Source organism: Erithacus rubecula, assembly GCF_903797595.1.
Source record: "Erithacus rubecula genome assembly, chromosome: 24".
In the NCBI taxonomy this organism is placed as follows: Eukaryota; Metazoa; Chordata; class Aves; order Passeriformes; family Muscicapidae; genus Erithacus; species Erithacus rubecula.
This window is the reverse complement of record NC_136676.1, coordinates 877133-894529: the sequence shown is the minus strand read 5'-3', so window position 1 is coordinate 894529 and position 17397 is coordinate 877133. Positions and strand designations below refer to the sequence as shown.

Here is a 17397-nt window from a genome sequence, read left to right as displayed (position 1 = left end):
AGCAGGTAGTAGTAGTAGTACCTGGCTCCCTCCTCCACCTTGGAAAGACTTGGAGAACAATTTGCATTGTTTATCATTAAGATCCCAAAGTGCAGGTCTGTCATCCCTTTAACCTAGGCAGAAGTTAGGCTGGATTTTCCAAGAGGGGTGTTTTGGGGTTTTTTTTTGTTTGGGTTTTTTTGTTGTTGTTGTTGGTTGTTTTGGTTTTTTTTTCTTTTGGTTTGGTTTTTTGTTGTTGTTGCTGTTGTTTTTCTACCAGGATTTTTTTTCCTATTTTCCTGATGTTTGATTTCCCAGCCCTGCGAAGAATTTAATTTCTCACTTGTCTGAGTTCAGTTGGAGGAATTTGCAAACTGTGGCTCAGACAAAGCATCTCAATATATTTCCTTTTCAGGAAAAAGGCTCAAAACCCCGGAGCCTCACACAGGGTTGTTGACACTGGTGGTGTCTCACATCTCATGAATGTGTTGCACCCCAGAGGGAGCTGATTCCTCCTTCCTGAGGCGTGGGAGGCACCCAGGCGTGATGGTTTCCCTGGACACAAATTCCCTGATAGTTTCACATCCAATTATTTCGTTTTCCTGGGTCTCTGACAGCGCCTTCCCTCCTGGGCAGGTACCTCCCTGTCCATTGTGGAGTCAGTGGGATAAACCCCGCTATCCCATGGCTGCACCGTGAGCTGGGAAGGAAAGGTGCTCCTGGGAATTTCGGGCAGGCTGTGCTGACATCTATCGGCAAGAGCTCCTTCCAAGGCAGCTCAGCCTTTGCCTTGAGGACTCAATCTGCCAGGATTATGTGTGTAATACTCGGGATTGAGCAGGCAGCATTCCCGGGGCACTTTAATCCATACCCAGCACAATGTGCCTCTCCAAGCCTCTCTGCATCCTGGCTCTCTGCAGCCTGATTTTAATCTTTCCCCAAAGCATCTGCTATAAAACTCTTGGAGATTGGGCCAGGCACACAGAGTGACAGAGCACTCGCTGCTCCTGCTTGTCTGCAGTCCAAAAGTGAATTTTGGTTCCTGACGTGAAAAATTCAGGGAGTTCAGCGTTCAGGGCTGGAATGAGAGAGAAAAGTGCTTCCCTGGCATGCAGGGAGCAAAGTTCAGGAACCGATGGGTTGAAAATGGGAATGAAGGGAAGACAGCGAGGGGAGTGCAGAGCTGGACTGAATTTCCCTTCCTGTGCTGGGAATTTCAGTAGAAAGTAGGAAGATGCTGGGTTTTCAGTAAATAGCTTGTCCTTGCAGCAAATACTGGGAGCAGCAAAGTCCTGGCTCTTCCCAAGCTTTTTACATTTCCTTCCTCTGACTGCATCCACAAGGGTTGTGGATTCTCCATCCCCAAAAGTGTCCAAGGCCAGGCTGGACAGGGCTTGGAGCAGCCTGGTCCAGTGGAAGTGTCCTGGCCCATGGCAGGGGGTGCAACGGGATGAGCTTTAAGGTCCCTTCCAACCCAAATCATTCTGGGATTCTCTGGCTGTGCCCACAGGGTGCTCTTTAGAGGATAGTTGAGGTTTGGAGCCCCGTGGTAGCTGTAACCTCACCAAATTACACAGCAGCCATTTCCTGGAACACCACTCATTTTGGGATTCTCCAACGTCGCGGCTGCCGCCGCCTCCCTCGCGCCAGGGGAAACGATCCGGGAGCGGAAAGTGCAGAGGTCAGCAGGGCTGGGACACAGCCCCGCTACCCCAGCCCGACCTCCTCCCCGCCCTGCAATTACCCCCTCCTCAGGGCTGGCAGTCAGCAATTCCCCTCTCTTCCCTCGCCTCCTGCGGGGAGCGCAAGCGGCGGTCGCTGCTTAGCCCTTTCTGGGAACGCTGAGCTCTGTAATTGCACCAGGGCTGATCTGGGGAGGTGTCGGGCTGTTAAATCACCGGAGAAGTCTGCGGGGCAGCGTCACTTCAGGGGGAATAAAAACACGAGCGTGGAAGCGGGGAGAGGTGGATGGTGGAGATTCCGCCCACGGAGAGAGGGAGCAGCGGCTTTTGCAAGAGCAGCACCTCGTGCGGGGCCAAACGCGCCTTTCCCAAAGGATGGTTGTGAAGGGTGACCTCACCCGCGGAGCAGCCGGCACTCGGGGCGATGCTGCCGGGGGCAGGGGCAGGGGCAGGGGCAGGGGCAGGGGCAGGGGCAGGGGCAGGGTGGATCCCCATAAAGCCTCTCCTGCACTGGAGCTGCGGGAGTTGCGGCAGGAATTGCGGCGATCCCGGTTCGGGGCTGTTGGGAGATAAGGGCCGAGCCCGCGGCGTTCTGGCGCGGTTATCTCGGCACTGTTTGCTCAATTGCTGCATGAGGACATTTTTGCCAGGCATTAGCACAGAGTGACTCAGTAAATCCAGTTGCACAGGGTTCAGAGGGCACTGCCTCTCCTCTTCCCTGCCTTTATCGGAGCGGCAGCACCTCGCAAATGCCGGGGTTAAAAAAATACCCACGGGCACCTTGCAACAGCGTGGAGGTGACTGATCCTCCCCGGGGCTTCTGCCTGCACCTCCCAGAGATTGCGAGAAACCAAAGCTTCGCTTCCACGCCGGGGTTTGACTGGGCTTGTACCACAGTCCCGAGTCACTGCAGGGTGAAAATCCCACACTGGGAGCACGGTGGGAATTCTTTATGTCAACATAGGGGGGTTGCCCCCCAAAATTGCAAATAAACTTGGGATATCCCCTCACTTCCTTCCTGAGAGGTTATTTGTGCCTGCAGAGGTCTTGTCTCTCTGCTGAGGAGACAAATCTGATCTTGTTCAGTTTTTCCTTAAAACTCTTGCAAGGCTGAATTCCTGTCTGCTTCCCAGCATGGAATTTGGGGTTTTTTTGGAAGAGAACACTAAATTGCCTATGGTTTTGGTAATACTTCTGTGGTTTTTAAAGGCTCTAAGATTTAGGCAGTCCTGGTCAGAACTAGCCTAGAACATGTTTGTAATCCCAGTGCTCCCTTTTAAACATTTTGAGATTAAAAACAGGTGAATGTCAAATGCTGGATCTGAGGCAGCTGAGCAGAGTCCTCAGTGTTGGGTTTGAGTTTGGCAATGAGCAGGTGTGCCACAGGGATGTCTGCTCTTCCCATGCGAGTGCTCCTTTGGCATCCCCCAAATCCAGTGTTCACGCTGGGATTGCTGGGATGCTCATCCTCCTCTGGCCTCTGGACTGCTGCTCATCAGCTTGTCCTCTTCCCTTTGGGAAACCTGGCAGGGATCTGGATGAATTTGCTGACTGCTGTGGAAAAATCCTGTCTGGCCTGGGAAGCAGAGGGATTTATTGTTTTTTCCTTCTCCGGTTTTGCTTCCGGATGAAGGGGAAAGATTTGGGGATTTCACGCTGTCATACAAGTTTGGAATGAACTCTGTGAGATGGGATGTAGTCAAGGCCATCCCTCAGCTGGGGTGGATGATGGTGTGTGAGGGTTCCAGGCTGGAAATTGGGATTTGTAAAATCCAGCTCCAGCCTAACAGCCAGACTAACAACCAGCCCCTGGATGTGGCTGTGCTGCTTCCTGAGCATGGAAACAAAACTGCTGGTGGACAGGGTTGGACTGAGAGTGCAAAACAGGCACCATCCTGCCTTGGGAAGAAGTGTCCAAGGCCAGGCTGGACAGGGGGTTTGAACATCCTGGAGTAGTGGAACGTGTCCCTGCCCATGGCAGAGGGTGCAATGGGATAAGCTTTAAGGTCCCTTCCAAATCATTCTGGGATTCTTGTGAAAGAACATCTTTGAGCCCTTCCCAGGGATGCTTTCCTGTCCCTCTGGAGTGCAGATTGCAGGTGGCTTTTGAACCTGGGAGCTTGATTTCCTTTGCACCTTGATATGCAAGGGGTGCTAGAGCAGGTCCCTTTAATTTCTCAGCTTTGAGACTGGACACATGGCTTTGGTTACCCGGGTGTTCTGTGGAAATCCGATCAGCCGTGATGGTGGCAGTTGGCTCGCTGCAGGATCCACCAGATCCAGCAGAAACAGCTCCTGGCCGCACCTCTTATCCTTCTCCAGGGTTGAAGCTCCTCAGTACTGATCCCCTTGACACAACTCTTTCCATGTGTTCCCTTCCCCCCAGACCAGTGCAGACCCTCCTGTGAAATATTCCCCAAACCTCATCGACCTGAGTCAAGCCTTCCACCTGGGCAATCGCAGCAGATAACCACAGGGTGACTATTTCTGTTCCCCACTCCAGCTGGTTTTTGGAGTCTCTCAGGGCTGCCCATTCCAGAGGTAAAAGGCTGCTCTGGCACTTTGTGTCCCACATGCCCTTGGAGCCAGGCTTTTCCTTTGTTCCTGTTAATCTGCGCGCGTGCAGCTCCGGTGGCTTTACAGGGCTGGATAACTGGGCTTTAAAAACTGCTTATAAGGACAGATCCAACACAGATAAAACACCCAGAGCTCGTGTCGGGAGCGATCAGAGGCTGACATTTCTTTTCCAAACATCTGTGGAAGCCAGAGATCTTTGGTTGGTTGTTTTTTTGGCTTTGCAAGCCAGGAAAATCCATCAGCTGGGAAAAAAATAGCTCAGCCCAGCTTTTAGCTCCACATCCCAGCCAAAAGAACAGTGTCAGCTGTGCAGGGATGGGGCCTGCTGTTCTTGAGAGGAGTGAATTGTGCTGCACCCTCAGCCTGCTCAAACCTTTATCCCCAGGAAGGATCACCTGGATGTTGGGCTGGGTGGTGTTACTGGGATGGGGAGCTCAGGAACACAGCCGGTTCTCCACTGGGACCAGTGGGAGCCAGTGCAGTTCATGTAGAGGTTTTGATGGCCTCTCAGCCCAGTCGGTGTGCAGTCCCAGACAGGATCCCATGTGTTCCTGGGAGTCTTTGAAGGGCCGCTCCCACTTCCCACATCCTCCAGAGGGCTTGGACTTTGAGCAGGTCCTCCGGTCCCTTTGATGTCCCTCTGTGCAGGGCTCCTTTGCATGCCTGAGTGCTGAGGTCACAGAGCTGCCGGTGCCTTCCTCTTCCAGCAGCTCCCTCGGGATGTTCCTGCCCTTCCCAAGGACCCAGCAGCTCTCCTCTGCTTTAGGGATAAACAGCATTAATTCTCCAGATTTCCGCACATTCCTGCTCCAGCACAAGATCCTGGAGATGCTTGTGGTGCATCTCGTTTGTGGAGAGCATCCACAGATATCCCAGTTTTGCTGTTGGAAGTGGCTTTGAGAGGCCAGCACTTCTTTGACTTGTAAAATGCAGAGTTTTCCTGCATTGCAGAATGAAACTCAGCTCATTTACATCCTTAAAATGTCCAATAACAGGCAAAGCTTCCTGAAAAACCGGGGCTGGCCTCTGCCCTGGGCTGTTTGCACGGCACTGACTCACTTGGGAATTGTGTCCATGGCTGAGGCTAGGGTTGACCTTCAGGTTACAGCAGTGGGAGGGTGACTTTCCTCACTGCTCCATCCCATCTTTCTGAGCAAGGTGCCAATGTTTTTCCATCCTGGAATGACTCTTAACTGTCCCAATTTGTTTAAAAAGAACCCAGTTTAACCCCAGCACTTTGTGGCATCACCCAGCTGGGATTCACCAGCTTGGGTACGAATGTTTTGTTGTGGTGCCAGGCTTAGGAGAAAAACTTTTTTTACTGCAAGGGAATTATTTAGGCTAGAAACCTGCTGATCTGGGTTAATGAATTGCACACATGGAACAAGCCAGGAGAACTGGAATTCAGGAACAAGGAGTAACCAAATGTGACCCTCACTGGCATCTCGTCCTCACAGAGACCTTTGGCACAGCCCTGGCCACACATTACCTTGCATTAAGTGCTTCTGCAGAACTTTATTCCCATTTTTCCCTCATCTTCATGAGGCTGAGGGCAGCAGAGTGCTTTGTCCCTGGGGAAGGGCTCAGGGACACTGTGGCCATCTCTGCATCAGGGTGCTTTGTGCAGCTCTTCCCTCCCAGCACCTGGAACCCATCGCAATGGAATTGCTTCCCTTAGCTGCAATATCCTGAAATAGCTGCTCCAGTTTCTTTTAAAAATAGTCTGTTCTGGGTGTCATTCCCTGCTAAAAATGTGTCTCTGAGTCCTGCAGGGACAGGGGCTGGGACAGAGGCCAGGTCAGAGCATCAGCTGTGTTGGAGGGGTGGTGGTGCCACCATGGCCACGTGTGAGCCATGCCCTTGAGCTGCCCCACTCCCAGAGCCAGGCACAGAGCCGTGGGGCTGGGGTGGGGATTGCAGGATTAATTGGGAAGAGTGGCTGCGGAGGTGGAGGCATGTGCAGGGTGCCAGTGACCTTCCAGTGGGAAGGAGGATGCTTGGAGTCAGCTGGGCTGGAGAGGCTTAAGCTGTTCCTGGGAAGCAGCTCAACACTTCACACATCAGCAGGGTGGCGACACAGCACCTCTGGCTCCAGGGGCAGTCAGGGATCGGGATTTTGTAGCAGATCGTGGCTGATTTCCCAACATAAATTCAAACGGGTCGAATCCTTTGGTATTTGCTCTTGCCAACAGGATTCTTGCATTGAGGCTGCTCCTGCTCCAAGCAGGTTAAGAGCCATAAAATCCCAGAATGGTGTGAGTTGGGAGGACCTTAAAGCGCATCTCATTCCCCCTCCTTCCATGAACAGGGATGTCTTCCACAGGAATCACAGAATCCCAGAATGGTTTGGGTTGGAAAGGACCATAAAGCTCATTCCATTCCACCCTCTGCCATGGGCAAGGACACCTTCCACTATCCACAGGCACTCCAAGTCCCATCCAGCCTGGCTTTGAACACTTCCAGGGATGGGGCAGCCACAGCTTCTTAGGGATGTGGTGGCCAGTGGCCACAGGAGCAGCAGCAAGGTTGAGAAGTGAGCTCAGGAAAACCCTCGGGATACACGGAATCGTCTGAGCACAGCAAATCCCAACGGCACCAAGCCCAGGAGATCACACTGTCCTTGTGCAGGTCCTGCTCAGGAAGCCCCTGGTACCTGCAGAGCCCTTTGAACCTCAAAAAGGTTTTCTATGATTTTTATATTAGAGCACTGCATCCTGCAGACTCAAGCAATGACTTCATTCACAGCCAGAGAGTTCAGGGCTTCCTTCTCAAACACAGGGCTCAGTGAGTGCCACTGCTTGTGAGCACCTCACACATCTGCACGAGCCACTCTGGGTGCTTTGGAATTGTCTCCCTTCTCCCTCCCTCCTCGGGGAGAGACGTTGTGAGGTATTTGGAGGTAATTATTGCTTTTATTCGGCGCTAAAGCAATAATTTGGAGGGATAGCTGGAAAACCGGCAATTTCCTGCCAATGAGTGACAGATGTTTTGCTGTGTTTAAGATGTGCTTTCAGGCTCCTACTAATTACATTGACACAAATTGGCAGGAGTTTTCTTCCCATGCTCCCAGTTCTAATTTTGCCTTTTTAAATTTTTTTTTTTTTCATGTTATTTTCATTTTTTAGGAAAGGTGGAGTCTCCCCGTTGTGACACTTAGGGAAGAAACGATACGGAGTTGGGGGCTTGTGTTCAAATGTTGTTTTCCTAACTTTTCCTCCCTCCCTGCCAGGTTCCTATCCCTCTCCCAAGGCTGGGGCCACACTGGTGGTCTACAAGGACTTGCTGGTGCTTTTTGGGGGGTGGACCCGGCCGAGCCCTTACCCGCTGCACCAGCCCGAGAGGTTCTTCGATGAGATCCACACATACTCCCCCTCCAAAAACTGGTAAGAGCAGGCTTTGATCCTGGAAAAATGGCTCTGGAATGCAGCTGAAGGAATGCCTGGGAAGCTGTGCGTGGTCCTGGTTTCCCAGGTGTGTCTCTAATGCTCTTTCTGAAACAAAAGCCACACAAGCACAGCAGAGCTGAGGACAGGGTGCTGCCAAGCACCTCGTGGCTGCTGTTTCTTCCATATAGTTCTGGACTTGTACCTAAATATTCCAGGCTGCCTGAGCATCCCCATCCAGGTGGGAATCTTGGGTGTTTAAAATGCCTTATCACTTTGGCTGGGAGCACTGAGGTGTTTTGAGGTAAGCCTGAAGTGCTGGAGGTCTTGTATTTAGAGATGATTCAAAACTCAGCTCCCTCAGGGAGATGTGATAAATCAGATTTCTTCATTTCAATCTCTGCCTTTACAGCTCCAGGACTGGAGCATCCAGCAGTGTCCGTGGTGCTGGCAGGAATTTTCCCTTTAAACACCACCATTTGGCTGATTTTAGACCCAGCTTTCTCACTGATCATGTGTATGAGAAGGAAAATGCTGTATCAAAGAGAAGACATGCTTCTCTTGCACTGAGAACTTTTCATCCTCCAAAGTATCAATTATCCAGTGCACTTTGGGCAGTGTCGTTACAACTCTGTAATTAAACCTCTTGGAAAGAATTTGAGGTAAACTTAATTCGAAGGGGAGATGTTCCCAACTTGGCCATGGGACTTGGTCATGCCTTAAAAATGTTTAGCACATTGGGATTTCTAATTAGTTTCATTTCTATTTGGATATTTGGAGGTTTTCCCTGTGGTTTTCCCCCATGACATGTTCTTAAGGACTTTGCAGGCCAGTGGGATTTTTTGTTTGGCCTTTCATCTAACATTTTCCTTCACTGGGGAATGTGTTCCTGCCTCTCTTCCCAGGTGGAACTGCATCATGACCACCCACGGCCCCCCTCCCATGGCAGGACACTCCTCCTGTGTCATCGAAGACAAAATGATTGTTTTTGGGGGCTCCCTTGGATCCCGACAGATGTAAGTTTGGGGTGAGGGTGTCTAACACAGGGGGTTGGGATGGTCTTGGGGTCGCCCATGAGGAATTTTTTGCAGGATTTTGGGGTCTGCCTGCTGCTTTAGCACACCCTTTGCTTTTCACAGCAAATCCCAAGGCTCCAGCCTGAAAAAAATCCCAATTCTGCCATAAAACCCAGCCCTAAGCCCAAGTTCCACATCCCTGGTTGTATCCTCAGCCCGTGTTGTCTCATCCCTGCAGGAGCAACGACGTCTGGGTGCTGGATCTGGAGCAGTGGGCTTGGTCTAAGCCCAGCATCTCCGGGCCCAGTCCCCACCCGCGCGGGGGCCAGTCCCAGGTGAGCTCAGCCAGAGAAGCAGGCACAGCCTCACTCCCAGCTCCAGACAGCTCTGCACAGGCTCATCCCCAAGTTACCTGTGCAGCCCTTGCCTGCCAGGCCCTCTCCCCCTCCAAGTGGGCACAGCCCCCATCTCCCCTAGTGACTGAGAGCTCTGATGAGCAAATCCCTGCTTTAACCCCACTCATGCCCTGTGGCACCTCAGATCAATGGAGAGGCAGCACAGCCTGGTTTGGCTCCAGGCCCTGGTGGCTGCTTTGTTTTGGGATTGCTCCAAGCACAGCTCCAGCACTGCCTGCCTGGGGCAGGGAGCTGGTGGCTGGCTGAGGCAGGTGTCCCCATCCAGGGTGGTCAGTGATTCCCAGGGTGTGGCTGGTCCCACCAGGCAGGCAGCAGGGCTCAGATGGCTCATGTTGGAACGTGCCTTTCCATGCCCTGGAAAGGGAGCCTGCAGGGATCTCTCGCCCACCAGCAGCACTGATCAGACACTGCTGCCAGCACCTGCCCTCCCAAACAATCCTTCCACCTTCCCCTTCTTTGCAGAGGGATGTTGGGTCCCTGGTGCTTTGGGAAGGGCAGTTCCTCTTCTCGGTGAGAGGAACTGGTTTGGGACAAGGATTGGGATGAGCCCTGCATCCCACTCTGCCCTGGGCCCAGCAAAACCAGCTCCATCCCAGCTCCACTCCTCATCTCGGGGCACAGAACCAGCACAGGCAGTGCACTGCCTGTGCACTGCCTCTGTCTGCTCTAGGAGGCCTGGCTAAAAATCCTTCCCAGCCTGAAACTCTCCTTTGTCCCCTCCAGATCGTGATAGACAACGAGACCATTTTAATCCTCGGAGGCTGTGGGGGGCCCAATGCAGTGAGTACCTAGGGAAACAGAGACATCTACATCCTCCTGGCAGTGGGGGGTTAGATTTGGGATGGGGGGACACTGCACATTGGTGGCATTTTGTCCCTCAAATCTGGGCACCCCACTGGTAGATTTTCCAGAGAAGCTCTTTAGCTGTGGCTGGAGCTGCTTTAATTAATAAAAATCATCCCAGACGCTCTCTGAGTAGCTTCCTAGGTTCACTGAGGCTCATCACAATTAGCCCTGACTTTGTACGGGGATAGTAGATGGGAATGAAGGGATTTATCCATGCCCATAGTGGGATGTAGTCACTCATGGGTAATCAGCTCCTGCTCTGGGTCAGCATCCTCTGTCTGCAGCAGCAGAGCACTGCTCCCAACATGGCCCTGATGGGCTGAGCCCAGAAACAAACTGGGCTAAATCTCAGCCTGGGCTCCTAAATCCCAGACCAGACTCCTGAATGTGTCACCCTTCCCTCCCCAGCTGTTCAAAGACGCCTGGTTGCTGCACATGCAGGCCAACCCCTGGACGTGGCAGCCGCTCAAGGTGGAGAACGAGGACCACGGAGCCCCGGAGCTGTGGTGCCATCCCGCATGCAGGGTATGGACACAGCAGGGTCCCTGCTCCCTCACACACATCCCTCCCTCTTTATTCCCTGCCCAAAATGCTCTATAAACACCATTCACTAGTCCCTGTGCCCCACTGTGTCACATATGGGACAGGGCTGTGTGTGTGTGTGTGTCCCCATGTCCCCATGCTGTGTCACACGTGGGACAGGGCTGTGTCTGCGTGTCCCCATGTCCCACTGTGTCACACATGGGACAGGGCTGTGCAAACATGCCGTCATCTCCTCCCCAGCCCCAAGGCCCTGCTGATGGGTGTTCCCTGCTCTGCCCACAGGTGGGACAGTGTGTGGTGGTGTTCAGCCAAGCTCCCAGCGGGAGGGCCCCGCTGAGCCCCAGCCTCAACTCGCGCCCGTCTCCCATCAGCGCCACACCGCCCGCCCTGGTGCCTGAGACACGGGAATTCCGCTCCCAGTCTCCCGTCAGGAGCACGGACGAGGCTCCCTGCGTCAACGGCCGCTGGGGCACGCTGCGGCCACGCAGGCAGACGCCGTCGGGCTCGCGGGAGGGCAGCCTGTCCCCGGCCCGAGGGGACAGTTCCCCGGTGCTCAACGGCGGCACCGTGTCACCCGGAGCGGCCCTGGACAGCCCCGTGCAGGCCTTGTCCCCCAGCACCCCCTCGGCCGCCGAGGGATTCGACCTCAAGGTGGGGCCGGCCCTGGTGCCGCGCCGGGGCTCGCTGCCGGAGCAGAGGGACCTGCGCCTGGCCTCGGTGGAGCTGGGCTGGGAGCAGAAGCCCACGTCCCTCCTGTGCCAGCTGGACGGCGCGGAGGGCAGGACAGCGGGCGCGCGGAACCCCCTGGAGCACACCAACGGCATCCACACCCCGCCCCACGCCGCCGGCGCCCTGCCCGGGGCCGTGTCCCCCGGCGCGCTGCGCCGCAGCCTCGAGGCCGTCAAAGCCCTCTCCTCCAAAGCCGCCGCGGCCTCGGCCGCGCTCAGCCCTCCCCTGGCAGCGTCCCCGGGCTCGCCGGGCGCTGAGCCGGGCTCGGCGCGGCCGGGCGCTGCCCAGGGGGAGGGGCACTCGCTGCCCCCCATCGCCCGGCGCCTCGGGCACCACCCGCCGCAGTCGCTGAACGTGGGCAAGCCGCTGTACCAGAGCATGAACTGCAAGCCCATGCAGATGTATGTGCTGGACATTAAGGACACCAAGGAGCAGGGACGAGTCAAGTGGAAAGTGTTCAACAGCAGCTCCGTGGTGGGGCCACCCGAGACCAGTTTACACACGGTGGTGCAAGGCCGAGGGGAGCTGATCATATTTGGTGGCCTCATGGACAAGAAACAAAACGTCAAATATTATCCCAAAACAAATGCCTTGTACTTTGTGCGAGCAAAGAGATAATGCGGCCCCGGCCGCCGCCGCCACCCGTCCCCTCCATCCCCACGGCTCTTCCTCCTTCCTGAGCCCCTTCCCAACATGCAGGTGTTCCAATTCAAACTGTGAATTAGGGAGCAGGAAACAATAAAAGTCCAAGCAAACCCTCCAGTGCTGCCCCGGCAGTTCCCAGTAAGACCCCAGTCGAGCGAGTTGTGTTTACAGGTGGGGAAGGATCTGAGGATCCAAGGATTTGGGGTGAGCAGCCAGGGAATTCTGCCAGCCAGGATCTTCTTGGGTTTATTTTCCAAGTGTTTGCAAGTCTTAGTCTCCTCATGGGTTGTGAGTAGAAGTGGTTTTATAGAAATAACCCAAATTCCAGCAGGCAGGAGGCTGTTAGCTTGATTAACTCCATGCTCGACTTCAGGAAAACAACAGCAATATCCCACTGGGAATCTCCCAGCGCTGCCAGCCTTTGCTCGACACAAACACGATGCCTTTTTATTTTGCCTCTCACCTGCCGCTTGTCCCTGTCCTCCAGGCAGGACCAAAAGGAGGAGGAAAGGACTTTTTTTTGTGTCAAAATGCCAAAACTCTCGATTGTTAGCATCCCTCCTCTCCCTGCCCTGCTGGATCAGGCTTTGGGATCATCTCCTGATCCCCTCTGATCTGAAAAACTTCTCTGAAAATCCCAGTATTCCCCCAAAACTGAGATATTTGGCTGCCAATTCGCTTCTAGATTTAAAGGTTTCATTTGGCCCAAATCCTTTCAAGGCCGAAGTCGCCATTTGGAGCCTGGGAGCAGGGTGGGTGTTCCTGGGAAAAGGACAGATACTGGCTGAGGGCAGCCTTGATGCAGTAACTTCACCTCATCTTTGCACGTGCCTCCCTCTGCAAAGATTAAATCCAAATCCGAAGGGATTGAACCTGTGCGTCCTTCTGGGACAACCCCCCTCCTTCCCTGTCTCCTAGAGAAGGGGAGAAAATGGGGCGGATTCTGCCAGGTTTTGGTCAACAACCTCCAGCACCCTAAAAACAGGGAGCCCTCCCCATGCCGGCAGTGCCATGACGTGGTCCCTTCTTCCCTAAATCTTTGTTCTCCATTCCCACTGAGCTTTTTGCCGGTCGGAGCCTTAAATCCCATCCCAGCCGCGTGGGAATGGGGAGGGATTTGCTTCACCCGTGGCATTTCCACCTCTGTAAATAAATCCCTCATTGAATCCCACCTCTCCCATTCATCCCAGAACGATTTGATTTGTCCTAAGGGAAAGCAAAATGCAATTTTTCCCCAGAAAAACCCCAGACCTCAGGAGCACCTTGGGTGAGCTGTGGAATATTCCTTCTCCAAGCGTGGCCATGGGGAAGGCGGTCGAGGCTTCGCCATCGATTCCCACGTTCCCTTTGCATGTTTTTTGTCATCTATCCTCCCCCAAAAAAAAGAGTCAAACCCTGGGATGGACGGTGCCATGATGTCCTTCTCCCTGCAGAGCATCCCTCTGCCAGCGTTTACACCCTGCACCGCTCCCGGGATCCCCGGACGGGAACCGCATGTTCTGTGTCGTTCAGAGACAGCCCCAACTCGGGTCCCTGCGCCCCGAATCCCGGGGAGCTGCTGGTGCTGTGAGCGAGGTGTCCCCCCCCGCGACTCAGGTGTCCCCCCGCCGTCATTCCCAGGCCCAGTGCAGCAATGGGAAGCGATTCCGGTGATATTTAAAATCTTGTGTACATTCTGGGGGGGTTCATGGGGGTCCTTCCCCCCCGTCCTGACGAATTTTTAGTGGTTTAACAAATAAAAAGGAAAAGAAATGGATGGTTGGTGCTTTTGGGGAGGGGTGGGGTGGGAATGATGTGGAAGGGAAGTTCCTGCTGTGCTCCCTAAAGTTTAGGGGTGAAAGGGGGGATGTGGGGTCTTTCTTGGTAGGAAAGGGGAAATATTTGTGCCAGAGGATGTTGGAGCATGGGAGGGAGGCAAAGGGGGACACAGGGAATTTGGCACACTGAAACTTCTTGGAGCCAGAAATTGGGGATGGGGACCCCAAAGCCTGTTGGGCTTGGAAACTGGGAATCCCTAAGCCTACTGGATCTGGGAATTCAGGGATCCCAAACCCTGTTTGGGATGGGGACCCCAAAACCTGCCAGGGCTGGGAACAGGGGATGGGGAGCCCAGGTCCTGCCCGTGCTGAAAATCCTGGACCCCAGATTCTGCCAGGGTTGGGAATTAGGGATGGAGATCCCAAAGCCTGTCAGCACTGGGAACTGGAGACACCAAACCCTCTTAGGGATGGAAATTGGGAATGGGGATCCCAGCGACTGCTGGAGATGGTTATTGGGGATGCCAAAGCATCCCAGTGCCGGGAATTGTGAACCCCAAAAACTTTTTGGGCTGGAAATTTTGGATAGGGACCCCAAAGCCAGTTGGGGCTGGAAGTGAGGACCCCAAATCTTGCCAGTGCTGGGAACTGGAGATCCCACAGCCTGTTGGGAGATGGAATTGGGGATGGGGATCCTAGAGTCTGCTGGGGCTGGGAATTGGGACCCCAAGTCCCGCCAGTGTGAGAGATGCTGACCCCAGAGCATTCCAGTGTCAGTGATTAGGGATGATCCAAAGCCTGGATAAAGTGGCAGCTGGGGGCCCCAAATCCAGCGTCAGCAGTTTGGGATGGGGTCCCAAAATCCGCAGGATCGGGGTCATCACCTGTCCGCTCAACTCACCCGCGCACGCGCGGCTGCGGCTGCGCGTGGCCTCAGTAGCGCCCCGCCCATCTCGTGACGTCACGGGGAGGCGGAAGCGGCCTCAGGTGAGCTGCGGGGCCGCGTCTTAAAGGGCCCGCGCGGGAAAATTGGTGTGGGGGGCACCGCATGGGCAGGATCTGGGGGGCAGCCGGTGCGGGGAGGGGGACAGGGGCTGGGTTCTCCCCCCTTGGAATGTTGTGGGGGCGCGGGGTCGATTGGGGGGAGCACAGGCCCCGTGGGGGTCGCAGATACCCCATAAGAGAGTGCAGGGACTCTGTGGGGCTGTGAGGGACACCCTGAGGGGATGGTGGGACACTGAGGGTGGTCAGGGACCCCAAAGTGGGGCACCGGAGCCGGAGAGGGGCAGGGAACCCATGGGAGGGCGCTGGCACCCCGTGGGGTGTGCGGACCCCGGGGATGGGGGGAAGGACCCTGGGGGGGGCGCTGTGGTGGTACAGGGGACACAGAGACCCCCATGGTGGGGTCAGGGAATCCATGGGAGGGTGGCGGGACCCCAGAGGGGCACAGGGACCCTAGAGAGGGTCAGGGACCCCATGGGAGGATGCTGGGACACGGGGGGTGTTTTAGGGACGCGATGGAGGATTTAGGGACCCTGGGGCGGGGTCAGAAGGGGACCCCAAAGCTGCGGGATGCAGTGACCCCATGGGGGACGGGGGCTTTTCACCGTCCCCCAGGTTTGGGGGCCCATGGCAGAGCAGGACCAGGCGCTGGAGCCCGGCTGGCTCCTGTCCCCCGCCGGCCGCCCCTACCTGGACTCCATCCTGCACAAGAATCAGCGGAGAGTGTTCGGTGGGTGCCCCCCTGCGCCCCCCAAGCCGGGGTCTGAGCCCCCCAGAATCACCCTGAGCTCCCTCCCCAGGTCTGCTGGAGCGCCCGGCGCTGCCGCCCGCCCTGGCTGTCCCCACTGTCACCTACAAACTCTTCCTGGCGGGGAAAAGCGGCGTCGGGAAGACGGCGCTGGTGGCCTGGCTGGGGGGGCACCTCCGTACCCCCCGCCCACCACGAGACCCTGGGTACGGCCTGGGGGTCGGGGGGAGACAGTCCCGCGTGTCCCCGCAGGGATCGAGGCCACCACGACACCCTGGGTAGGGCCCGGGGGGTCCGGGGTGACAGTCCCGCGTGTCCCCGCAGGGATCGAGGCCACCACGACACCCTGGGTAGGGCCCGGGGGGTCCGGGGTGACAGTCCCGCGTGTCCCCGCAGGGATCGAGGCCACCACGCTGTTCTGGCCGGCCAAGCCCCGCGCCAGCGGCCGCCCCGTCCTGTTCCAGCTGCACCTCTGGGACTGCGGGGACGCAGCGCTCAGGAAGTTCGAGCACCTGCTGCCCGTGAGCGAGGGACGCGTTTTGGGGAGGGGGACACGTCCAGGAGCCCGCAGTGAGGGGGTGTCCCTGTCCCCAGGCCTGTAAGGAGGAGGCGGACGCCGCCCTGTTCCTGTTCTCCTTCACGGACCGCGCGTCCTTCGAGGAGCTGCCGGCGCTCATGGACCGTGTGCTGGGCCCCGGGGACCGCGACCTCGTCAGGATGGTCGTGGGCACCAAGTATCCTTTTAGGGTCCCTCTTGGGGGGTAAAGTCACCCCTTAGGGGGGGATCGCATCCCCGGGGGTCTCAGCGCTTGGCATGGCCGGGGCTGAGAATGGGCACACTTCGTTACACCGGTGGGTTCCCGAGTCCTGATTTTATCGGGGTTTTGGGGGTTTTTTAGGTGTTCCTTGACCCTGTGCCTCCGCCCCCTTTCGCCCCAAAATGGTTTTGCACCCCTATATTCTCAGCGTTTGGTATCTCAGCAGGCTGAGATACTCCAATGGGTTCACAGCTCCTGCTTATCTTTAAGGGGTTTTGCCACCCCCAAGGAGATTTTTGGGATGTTGATGTCTCCCTTAATCGTGTGTCGTCCCCTCCCCAAGCAGGTTTGCACCCCCACTCAATATCTCGTTAGGCTGAGAACGTGCAACACTCATGACACCAACTGATCATCAAATCCCATTGACTTTTTAGGGTGTTTGGGGGGGTGGGGTCACAACTCCCACTTATTTACAGAGGGTTTTGGGGAGATTTTTGGGGTCTCCTTTAACCCTGTGTCCCCCCCCCCCCCCCAAGTCAGGTTTGCAGATATCTCAGCAGGCTGAGAACGTACAGCACTTCGTGACACCAATGGAGTCACAATTCCCATTTCTCTTTACGTGTTTTTTGGGGGATTTTTCGGGGTGTTGGTGTCTCCCTTGACCCTGTGCCCCCCCCCCCACAATCAGATTTGCACCCCAAGATTTCAAACCACTCAGTCCCTGGGCAGGCAGAGAACACTCCCACCTCATTACACCGATGGGTTCACAGCTCCCCGTGAATCTTGGGTGGTTTTGGGGGGATTTTCCAGGGCGTTGCGTTTTCCCTTGACCCTTTGTCCCCTCCCCACCCCAGATTCGACCTGGCCCCACACGCGGCCGTGACGGAGGGGGACGTGCGGACCTTCGAGGAGACGTGGGGGCTGCGGGTGCTGCGGGTGGGGGGGACCGCGGGGGCCGGCGGGGCGCGGGCGGGGCTGGCCCGGGTCGCCCCCGTGCTGGACGCCCTGGTCGAGGGGCTCTGGCGGCGCGACCAAGTGACCGCCGGCGTCACCCCGGGGGACACGGGGGACACCCCCACATGAACCCCCTCCTGGGGCGGGTTTGGGGGCCGGGTGGGGTAAAGGTACTTTTTTGCTAAAATCAATGATTTTCTATGAAAAAGATCCCTGGTGGCCTGACTTGTCCGATTCGGGGGATGGGGGATCTGGGGGGTCTGGAGTGAGTGGGATACTGGGAATTTGGGGTGCTAGGGTAATGAAGATTTGGGGGTACTGGGGGATGTGTAGTGCAATGGGATCATCAGGAGGTGGGTGCT

The 17397-nt window shown here is 55.9% G+C and overlaps 2 protein-coding genes across 2 annotated transcripts in view; both read left to right on the top strand.

Moving 5' to 3' along the window:
- The window catches only part of FBXO42 (F-box protein 42), a 47423-nt gene extending 33855 nt beyond the window's left edge, over positions 1 to 13568 (top strand). The window contains exons 5-10 of the mRNA XM_079326247.1: positions 7468 to 7621; positions 8527 to 8637; positions 8876 to 8972; positions 9777 to 9833; positions 10308 to 10424; positions 10725 to 13568. Of these exons, the coding sequence (XP_079182373.1) occupies positions 7468 to 7621; positions 8527 to 8637; positions 8876 to 8972; positions 9777 to 9833; positions 10308 to 10424; positions 10725 to 11789 (1601 nt within the window). The 3' untranslated portion in view covers positions 11790 to 13568. The remainder of the gene's footprint in view (positions 1 to 7467; positions 7622 to 8526; positions 8638 to 8875; positions 8973 to 9776; positions 9834 to 10307; positions 10425 to 10724) is intronic.
- Positions 13569 to 14532: 964 nt separating this feature from the next.
- CPLANE2 (ciliogenesis and planar polarity effector complex subunit 2) lies at positions 14533 to 17214 on the top strand. The gene is given in 7 exon segments (XM_079326362.1): positions 14533 to 14560; positions 15191 to 15305; positions 15376 to 15488; positions 15490 to 15529; positions 15720 to 15844; positions 15918 to 16057; positions 16936 to 17214. Coding segments are annotated over 6 exon segments (750 nt in total). The 5' UTR covers positions 14533 to 14560; positions 15191 to 15202; the 3' UTR covers positions 17165 to 17214.
- The last annotated feature ends 183 nt before the right edge of the window (positions 17215 to 17397 follow it).